General features: G+C 38.6%; 1 protein-coding gene across 1 annotated transcript; it reads left to right on the forward strand.

Moving 5' to 3' along the window:
• Positions 1-3,458: 3,458 nt before the first annotated feature.
• On the forward strand, positions 3,459-5,232 carry LOC107591146 (transcription factor HES-4-B-like). The gene is made up of 4 exons (XM_016280188.1): positions 3,459-3,826; positions 3,948-4,043; positions 4,145-4,232; positions 4,344-5,232. Exons 1-4 carry the CDS (start codon positions 3,719-3,721, stop codon positions 4,925-4,927), a joined length of 876 nt encoding a protein of 291 aa, XP_016135674.1. The 5' UTR covers positions 3,459-3,718; the 3' UTR covers positions 4,928-5,232.
• The last annotated feature ends 4,144 nt before the right edge of the window (positions 5,233-9,376 follow it).

Consider the following 9,376-nt stretch of genomic DNA (forward strand, 5'->3'; position numbering starts at 1 on the left):
TCAGTGTTAAGTCTAATTACAAAACACACAATGCCTTGATCTTTTTCATCTCGCTTTCAGACTAAAAGTTTCTCCTGTACAATGAAGTCAAAGCACATCCTACAATGGTATGCTGGACTCCTTGTTATTTTGGATTTAATCCAGTGAATTGAATTCCAAGAACAGTATTTTTAATATGACTTTTTATTTTATTTTAGTGTCTTTAGTGTATACATACACCACCAGTCAAAAGTTTTTGAACAGTAAGATTTTCTATGTTTTTTAAAGAATTCTCTTCTGCTCACCAAGCCTGCATTTATTTGATCCAAAATACAGCAAAAGCAGTAATATTGTGAAATATTTTTACTATTTAAAATAAATAGTAAAAAAAGCTAAATTTTCAGCATCATTACTCTAGTCTTCAGTGTCACATGATCCTTCAGAAAGCATTCTAATATGCTGATTTGCTGTTCAAGAAACATTTTATTATTATTATTATTATTATTATTATCAATATTTAAAACAATTGAGTACAATTTTTTTCAGGATTCTTTGATGAATAGAAAGATCCAAAGATCAGCATTTCTCTGAAATATAAAGCTTTTGTAACATTATACACTAAAAAAATTGTTTTCTAATTGTGTGGGGGGGGGGGGGGAATAAATTGATCAAAAGTGATGATAAAGACATTTATAATCTTACAAAAGATTTCTATTTCAGGTAAATGCTGCTGTACTGAATTTTCTATTCATCAAAGAAGCCTGAAAAATTATACTCAGCTGTTTTCAACATATATGATAATAATAAATGTTTTTTTGAGCAGCAAATCAGAATGTTAGAATGATTTCTGAAGGGTCATGTGACTGGAGTAATGATGCTAAAAATTCAGCTTTGAAATCACCGGAATAAATTACATTTTAAAATATATTCAAACCGAAAACAGTTATTTTAAATAGTAAAAATATTTCTAAATTTTACGGTTTTGCTGTACTTTGGATCAAATAAATGCAGGCTTGGTGAGCAGAAGAGACTTCTTTAAAAAACATAAAAAATCTTATTGTTCAAAAAACTTTTGACTGGTGGTGTATAGATTTGAACTCTAAAATATATATGTAAGAAATGTTTGGACAAAGAGTCTATAAAATTTGTGTCCTGGCCATCTAAATAACTCTCTGAGCTCTCTATACGGAGGTATAACACATACAAAAAGCAGGATTAAGGGCTACATAATATACCTCAATCCCAAAGCAAATAGGGCAAATGTGAAGGGGTGAGCGCACAGCTGACCCTGAGACCTCAGGATCCTGGGCAAACAGGCTTCCAGCATGCCCCAGCTAGTCTCGGCAACAAATGACAAGAGCCCCTAAACAATGGTCAACAAGCAGCCAAACAAGACTTAATAAATTCTCATTGCTATGGGACTTCTCTACCTTATTAGATACATAAGTAGAAGACAGACTTAAACTAGATGAGTTTTGTAGCACTGCTTTCACTGGCAGTCCTGTTTCATGTTAATTTAAATTGGTGTAATTAAAGAAATGTATATATCAGTGGGGATATTATTATTATTATTAATCTGTGTTATTAACTCTCACTGCCATATTGCGAAATTTTGGGATGCAAAACTCTGGCAATGTTGTATTTACTATAGCAAGTATTTCCTCTTTCTCAATATATCGACTCTCCAAAGTGACTAATATGAGATTTCAAAACACAGTTGTCTGTTACTTACAAATCATTTGATGTCATTTTTAGTCATTTGTATTGAGGTATAGATTGTGTTACCGCTGTGCTCCGCCTCGTGGTCAGATATGATATCGCACTTGACTGTTTAAAGTTCTAGTAAAACTTTCGATAGATGGCGCGCGAAACCTATAAACTAGTTCTCCCACTCGGTCAGTATCCCATCGAAAATATTCATTGCTCTTGCTAAATTATATTTTCAACAACTAATTACACTAAATAATTTAGATTTGAGTGTTTGTGTTTAAAGTGGTTGCAATTAATATGGGCCAATTCCTTTTTACTGTTTTTTTCCCATTTTAATAAAAGTACTGAAGAACTCAAAAAAAAGTAAGTTACTTAAATATGCAGACTTATAGTTGAGGGATGTATTTGGTATTGCATTCATTGCATTGCTTCTGAAAACATTTGTTTATAGATGCAATTCTAAAACTTTTTTTTTTTCATTTTCCTAATCCTCTTGCAACGCACCAACAAACATTAACAAAACTCCAAGTTTAAAAACAGCCCGGCAAAGAAAAAACATGAGTTCATAGTTCAGCAGCAATAAAAAGCAGCCGCGAAACTTGCTCTCTAAACCCCGCAGCCTTCGAGTTTAGTTTAGCAGCGGCACGTGCTCAGGGGACGCAGCGGTGCAGTGAGCGGGCGCGCAGACTGACTGGCACGCGGACAGATGTAGCAACACCTCCCCCGCGCGCTCTCTGCCTCCTGCACTGCTGGAATGATTGACGCGTAAGATGTTCACCCAGCCAATAAGACGAGACTCCACTTAATTTGCATAAAAAGGCCAGCTTCCCATTGGTTTCCTGCGTGCTGCTTCGAACCGCCTCGCGTGCCTGTACAGCTGTTTTCTTCTTTGAAGCGCAGCCAGATCCTCAACGTTTTTTCGGTTTTGTTTTCTTTCTAAAAGCACTGGATCCTCGTATTTCGTATATAATATGAACGTATTCTCACGCGCAGTTAAACAAATACATATAAAATGCTGACACTGTCAACTTTTATTTGTCACACACACAATGTTACACGGTGCTACAAAGTCGGTGGGATGTTTTGACTAATGCGTTTTATAGAGAACAAACATGAAAAATATGCAGAAAATTAATAAGAGTTAAATATTTAAAGAAGAAGAATCATGCATATAGCCCAGTCCCTAAATAGTAGGCTATAAAAAGTGCAAGATTGCAAGAGTCAGTGTGCAAGTATGTCCAATGCAACTTTCCAACAAAATCCGGAGCAATTAAATATAATCTTAATGATAGTTCGCAAGATAATATGCATGTAATACCCTACTGTTAATGCTAGTGAAATGATAGTAATTCGAGTGAAACGCATCCTGATAAAATACGTTATTTTATCGCAGTATAAAATGATAGTTTTTGCAATGCTGATAAAAGGACATTATTTGTCAGTTGAACCATTCCGACGGTAAGTGTACAGGAATGCAGAAATACGTGATTCGGCTACGAAAAAAACAAAAACGTTGGTGGCAAACAGCAGAGTATTCCCCCAATTCCTCTTATCACTTCACAGCCAGGCCGACTGCACTCGCCTCTTTGTTGTTTGTCCCTCCAGGGCTGATTGAGCAGCGCGTGACTGACAGCCCGCGGGGGTGTTGTCCAATCAGCAGTCTGCCCGCGCCCAATGGGTGAGTCCGCGCGCCTATTGGCTGAAGCGAGTGTGGGAAAGAATGCAGAGAGGGTTTCACACGAACTGGGAGCATGCGATCTATCTATAAATACCGCTGGCGTGTGGCGGTGGGAGATTCGACTTGCCCTCCGAAGCGCTGCGCCACACACGCTCGTGTCCTCATATGACAGCCTGCAGACTATAAGTCATATAGCTGATAAGAGGGACTCACACTCTCTCTCGTGACCATCCCGAGATCTTGGCTACGCTCCGCATCTAATCCTAACAGCCCGTCTCTGTTTTTAAAAATCCACACACGGAATACAAACACTTTTCTTGGCTTAAACCGGACCCAGCTTTGGTTTTGATCATGCCAGCCGATAATATGGAGAAGCAGACCGCATCACCTATTGCTGGTGCCCCTGCCAGTGGATCTCATACTCCGGACAAACCAAAGAATGCCAGCGAGCACAGAAAGGTAAATATCATTTAGTGTTTTGGCACTTTTTGCGTTTGAGTTTCGTTTTAGATGAATGTCAGTTGTCATTTCCAACTTTTTTTTTTTTTATTAATTGATTATCTTTGCATTTCATCTGCAGTCTTCAAAGCCAATCATGGAGAAACGCCGCAGAGCGAGAATAAACGAGAGCCTCGGACAGCTGAAGACCCTGATTCTTGATGCTCTTAAAAAAGATGTAAGTTGTAGCTACGAATCTGTCTATTCTTTGTATGTGTCAATAATCTAATAATCTTCATTTTTAAAACAAAAGGACTAATCGGGGCTTCTCATTTACAGAGCTCCAGACACTCTAAATTGGAGAAAGCTGATATTCTTGAGATGACTGTCAAACACCTGCGCAATTTGCAGCGCGTTCAGATGACTGGTAAGTTATAAGTCAGATTGATTAAAATGCGTAACTTTAGACATATCATTTAAAAACGTTATTTAACTTCCTAAATACACAGTATTAATGAACGTTACCTTTGCTTTGCAGCAGCCCTGTCAGCTGACACAAACGTCCTCAGCAAGTATCGCGCGGGATTCAACGAGTGCATGAACGAGGTGACTCGATTTCTCTCTACCTGCGAGGGGGTGAACACGGAGGTTAGGTCGCGACTTCTCAACCACCTGTCCGGTTGTTTCGGACAGATGATGGCCATGAACTACCCTCAGCCCGCCCCAGCTCAACAGGCACATCTGGCTCAGCCTCTTCACGTGCAGCTTCCTTCAACTTTGCCAATCAACAGCGCCTCAATGTGCCCCAAACTCAGTCCATCAGAAGCTGTCTCACCCAAAGTCTTTGGAGGATTCCAGCTGGTGCCAGCCACCGACGGACAGTTTGCTTTTCTTATCCCCAACCCAGCTTTCGCTTCTGCTACAACCCCGGTCATTCCCTTGTACGCAAACGCAAGTGTTCCAGTGGCTGTCAACGCCAGTCCCGTCCAGGCCAGCTCGGCTCCCACGGTGGCATCTCCTGTGCAGGGAATGACCTCCTTCGCGGGCGTTTCACAGGCCGTCAGTCGCGTTGGTGTTAGTGCCGGAGCAGAAAGCAATGAACCGGTGTGGAGACCTTGGTAGACTTGCTCATCCCATGCGAACTTTTAAACCAGTTTTTCACGATGAAGAAAATACGTTCAGTTTCGTTTTAAGGGACTCTGTTGACCTGTTGGTTTATTAGCTGATTCCAATATTTGGATGTTGTTAATGAATATGCTGTTGTTAAGTCAACAGCATAACACTTAATGTTTATAAAGTACTTTTTTTAATAAAAGAATTTAGTTTTGTACAAAGTTTGTAAAAGATTGTATTATGCCAAAGCTTTCATGTTGTTTTTTCATGATAAGTGTTTTATGTTTGATGCTGAATAAATCAAAATAACGAAATATATCGTGTTTAAGCCCTTTTTTCTATTTAGATCAGCACTCGATGTAAATCTATAATAGCCTACCTATAATTGATAGAGTAATATTTTTATATTAGCCTAGGCCTACTTACATTATGATTCTTGCTTTACAATTTAAATTGTCAAGTGACAATAGGCATAGCCTATACATGAAATTTAAAATAAAAAAGCCTTATTAAACGTTTTTAACAGAAAGAGAGCAAAGAGTGTTTAAAGGCATACAACTTTTCAATGACATCTGTTCAACTTTTTTAAATTAAAGTCTCAATGAAGTTTTGTGGCTACCGCCTATTGCTCTTAGTTCTACTTCTGGCGGGAAGAGATCACCCTAAAGTGGCACAGGTTGAAATGACAAAGGCAATGAGAGGGTTTTTTTTTCTTTCTTTTCTTTTGCAAAAAGGTAATTAAACATCTGAAAAGGGTCTCATCCTGTATGCAGCGGGATCTTTAAGAAGTCCCAAGCCCCCATTCATTTGTCTGGGAAATACGCTTTGGGTTAATGTCACTAACAGATTGCCTCAGTGAAAAGAGAATGGAAGAATCCTCTCTTCCTTTTGTCGCTTTACTTGTATTTCTGCACCTAAATAGGGGTGCTTTCGCGCCTCTTTTCTGACTAAACTGATGAGTTACCTCAACATCGAACATCTTTCCCAATTAAAATGTAATAGAATTAAAATGTAAATAAAAAAATCATATTTCTTTTTACAGGCACCTTGACGTGCAGGCCTTTCCCGGGAGAGTAAGCTATAGCTATAACTCCAGCCGAGTCGTTTGTTATCCCTGGATGTAAACGAGACGTGTCGTGCGGACTGTCGGCATGGCGTTTGCCGTGTGTCTGCCACTTGCAGTCAGCGGCCCACTTCGTTTTCGGATTAGGTTACTCACCCTCGTGACCGACGACCACAGGGTTTCCTACTTAACAACTCCATCGTGTTTAACTCAGTGCTGAGACCTACGGACTTGGAAAGTTATTTATTAACACGTCACTAAGTAATTTAATCAATATTCTATTAATTTTTTAAATCGGGAAATCATAGAGGACGCCTAAACAGAAACTGTGGTATTTTTAATAGGCCTACATCAACCACAAAAGTCGCGTTTGGCCAGCAGGCATATAGGCTATCACAAAAATCTTTACGCTGTTTAAATCTAAACACAACATTAGTGAAATTATTTTTCACAGGAAAAAAGTAGACCCCCCCTGAAAGTAATTGTAAGATTCGTATACTGTTCAAAAGCCCTCGGGGCTAATCTAAATCGCACAGAAAAGCTTGTTTTCGCACATGTGCATTGCTGAAACACTAGTTGGCAGTGTGTGGGCTCCGTGGCTTCTCTCTCTGCCTGCGTGTCTGAGTTAATAGTTCAGAGATGCCGTTGTGGTGCTGAGGTCGTGAGAACCGAGCGAACTAGACTGCCTGCGGCCGGGCAGAGCGCCAATCCGTAAATCCCCGCTGGCAGGCCGGGTCGTGCTTTGGCCGCACAGCCTCTCTGGAGGTGAACAGGCGCACACGCGTGGCCGCCAACATGCGAGTTTTGAGCCAGAGTATAATAATAAAAGAGCCACTGGCCAGATCCAAAACACGGAGACTTTTGAAGCAACAGGAAGAAGGCTACTTCTCATAGATGCAATTGTTTTATACAAAAAGTGTTATTTATAAATCCATAAACTTGTTAACAATTGCGTTTGAAGCAAAAACATGATTTGGCTGATTTACATTTAGTCATTTAGCAGACGCTTTTATCTAAAGCGACTTACAAATGAGGACAATAAAAGCAGTCAAAACTAACAAAAGAGCTACAATATATAAGTGCAAATGACAAGTCTCGGTTAACCTAACGCAGTACACGTAGCAAGGTGTATATATATATATATATGTGTGTGTGTGTGTGTATGTGCGTGTGTGTGTGTGTATATATATAGATTTAGCCTATTATTTAGAATAGCCTATTGAGGACATGTTTTCTGTGGGGTTTAGGGCATTTATTTATATTTGTTTTATATAGCCTAAAATATAAATTTTATGTAGGCTAATATTTTATTATTTTATATAATATTTTAAAGTTTGCCTATTGTCAAAACTGTACACACGCGGTACAGAGGCTGTTCTATAGAGTTGAGAGTTGAAGATTAGCTTCTGACTGTTTATATTAACAGCCATAACAAGCATTCCTCTTGGGTCTCAAGTTAAAATATCCCAATCTAAAAGAAATAACAATGAATGAATCCCCCTCTTTTTAATCAGCTTAGAGAGATACGATCAGCTCTTATATTTCAGGTCCCAAACTCAAACTGGACAGTAGGCTATCATTCACCAAAGAAAGGAAAGTGAGCAAAGTGTATTCTGAAAGTTTCTGAAAGGATCTGAAAGGATGTACTACTACCAAAGTGTTAAAAACATGAGTAACACATTTTATAAAGCAGAAAATGGCTATTTTGATCTGTTCATTTAGAAGAAATTTATCAAACACCTAACATAGCCTATACTTTAGTATTATGATTCTATGACAAGACTGTACTGGCCAACAAAGTGGTGAATGTAGCGTCCAAATGTAGTGTCCTTTTTGACCACAAGGAGGAACATAACATCTTGTGTTGTCCTACAGATCTACTCACGTAATTTAATGATTTCACAACAAAACAAGCTAACACACATAAGTAACCCTGTCTAAATGTATTCTAGTTCAGAGTCACAATCACGAGGACAAGGGGGAAATGCTCAGCATGCTTGGATATGGACGCTGTGGGAGAAAGGTGGGGGGCAAGAAGCACTGTGCTCCAGAAAAGTACCAGATGAGGCTGACACTCCTTCTTTCTCCTTCAGCACCTGTTGCCCAAGAAGTCATGAATGACACAGTCATCAGCAAAATTGTGCTGGAGACCCAGACTTAGATCCTCAACCCAGAACATCTCCACACTTGAATGTCATGAACTCATTTAGGAAGACTTTAAAGGAACAGTTCACCCAAAAATGAAAATGTGGTTATTATTTAATCACCTTTAATGCCATTCCAATCCTGTATGACGTACTTTCGTTGGTGGAACACAAAAGAAAATATTTTTGAAAAAGTTTTTTGACCGTACAATGAAAACCAATAAAACATTTATGTGTTCTGCAGAGGAAAGAAAGTCATACAGGTTTGGAACAACATGAGGTTTAGTAAAACTTAAAAACATCTCCTGGACCTATATGTCAATCAAGACATTTTGACAGTTATTCTTCAATTGTATTTATTTATTTTTTTACAGGGATTAGCTATTCTTCCACTGATATTAATAGCAAGTGGCCCATCTTTCCCTAGTAGCAGGAGTCGTGTGGTGGGGAGGGTGGACACTCGTAGGGACGCACTGCCGGCCCCTATCAGATATCACAGCTCAAGGAGCCGCAAGGTCCTTGTCACTTGTCTGCAGGACATATTTCTGAGTCCAGGTTTTGCTTTTCAGCACAATCTATGGTTTCAAGTCATGGTGTCTTGGCAGTCTTTGAAGCCTTTGCGAATAGTATAGATGCCAATGGAGAAAGTTAAGGACCACCCCCTGACAGTCAGGAGGTCATTCCAAGTATTTATAATCCCATCTCCTTGGTGGCCTTGAAGAAGACCGACTTTAAATTTGGACATGCTTTTTATTTATGTTTTTATGCATCTTGAGGACCATTTATTTATGAGGATCTGACTGGTCAGCTGTTGGGCTAATTTAAGTCAAGTTCTTATATTACAAACAGACTTCAGAGAAGATCATTTTTTTCAAGAGTTTATGTAGTTAATGATTATACACACACACACACACACATGCTCCTATAGGCTCGTATATGTGTAGGTTCAGTAATTTCACTTTAATGGCAATGAATAAATGTTTGGAGGTTTGACCTTTAAAACTTCCTCTCTTTGGTCTTTAAATATGACTGAAATGGACTGAATGATCAAACGTAGCACCCTTATGGAAATACAATAATATTTTGTATTTATTTAAATCTGACTTTTCAAATTGTTTGTTATAAATATACATCTCAAAATGTTATTGGGTTTCAAATCAAAGTTTTATTTTATTTTATGTATTATTATTATTATTATTATTTTTTTTTTTTTGGTTCTCAGGAGGATATATTGCATTGAATACTGTGAAA

Source organism: Sinocyclocheilus grahami, unplaced genomic scaffold (genome assembly GCF_001515645.1).
Source record: "Sinocyclocheilus grahami isolate Dianchi unplaced genomic scaffold, SAMN03320097.WGS_v1.1 scaffold137.1, whole genome shotgun sequence".
Classification (NCBI taxonomy): domain Eukaryota; kingdom Metazoa; phylum Chordata; class Actinopteri; order Cypriniformes; family Cyprinidae; genus Sinocyclocheilus; species Sinocyclocheilus grahami.

Bases quoted from the DNA above. Each gene is read 5' to 3' on its own strand.
- LOC107591146 (XM_016280188.1), top strand. From the start codon at position 3,719: ATGCCAGCCGATAATATGGAGAAGCAGACCGCATCACCTATTGCTGGT. The intron at 3,827-3,947 runs GTAAATATCATT...TTTCATCTGCAG, and splicing joins ATGCCAGCGAGCACAGAAAG to TCTTCAAAGCCAATCATGGA. The intron at 4,044-4,144 runs GTAAGTTGTAGC...TCTCATTTACAG, and splicing joins TTGATGCTCTTAAAAAAGAT to AGCTCCAGACACTCTAAATT.